General features: G+C 58.2%; 1 protein-coding gene across 1 annotated transcript in view; it reads left to right on the top strand.

Moving 5' to 3' along the window:
- Window positions 1-178, top strand: part of LOC103583592 (spermatogenesis-associated protein 31A4-like) — a gene marked incomplete at its 3' end in the record, with an annotated part of 2,748 nt that extends 2,570 nt beyond the window's left edge. The window contains exon 3 of the mRNA XM_008564865.1: window positions 46-178. Within this exon, the coding sequence (XP_008563087.1) occupies window positions 46-178 (133 nt within the window). The remainder of the gene's footprint in view (window positions 1-45) is intronic.
- Between the last annotated feature and the right edge of the window lie 138 nt (window positions 179-316).

The raw sequence follows: 316 nt of genomic DNA, 5'->3' as shown, positions 1-316 counted from the left end.
ACAGTGAGGCCTTCCAGGACCATGAGTCAGTCTCCCTCCTCCCAGGGGACTTCATCAGCCCTGAGCTCCGGGAGAAGCTGGAGGAACACCTTCAGCAGAGGTTCACACAGCACTGCTGTGGACTGTCCCCCATGCCTGTGTCTCCAGACCTGAGACAGTGTCAGGACCTTCAGCAGAGGTACACACAACACTGCTGTGGACTGCACCACAGGCCCCACGTGTCTCTGGACCTGATGCAGCCTCAGGACCTTCACCAGATGTACACACAGCACTGCTGTGGACTGCACCAAAGGCCCCACATGTCTCTGGACCTGAT

This window comes from Galeopterus variegatus, unplaced genomic scaffold (assembly GCF_000696425.1).
Source record: "Galeopterus variegatus unplaced genomic scaffold, G_variegatus-3.0.2 Scaffold24654, whole genome shotgun sequence".
Lineage (NCBI taxonomy): Eukaryota > Metazoa > Chordata > Mammalia > Dermoptera > Cynocephalidae > Galeopterus > Galeopterus variegatus.
This window is presented reverse-complemented; position numbering and strand designations above follow the sequence as displayed.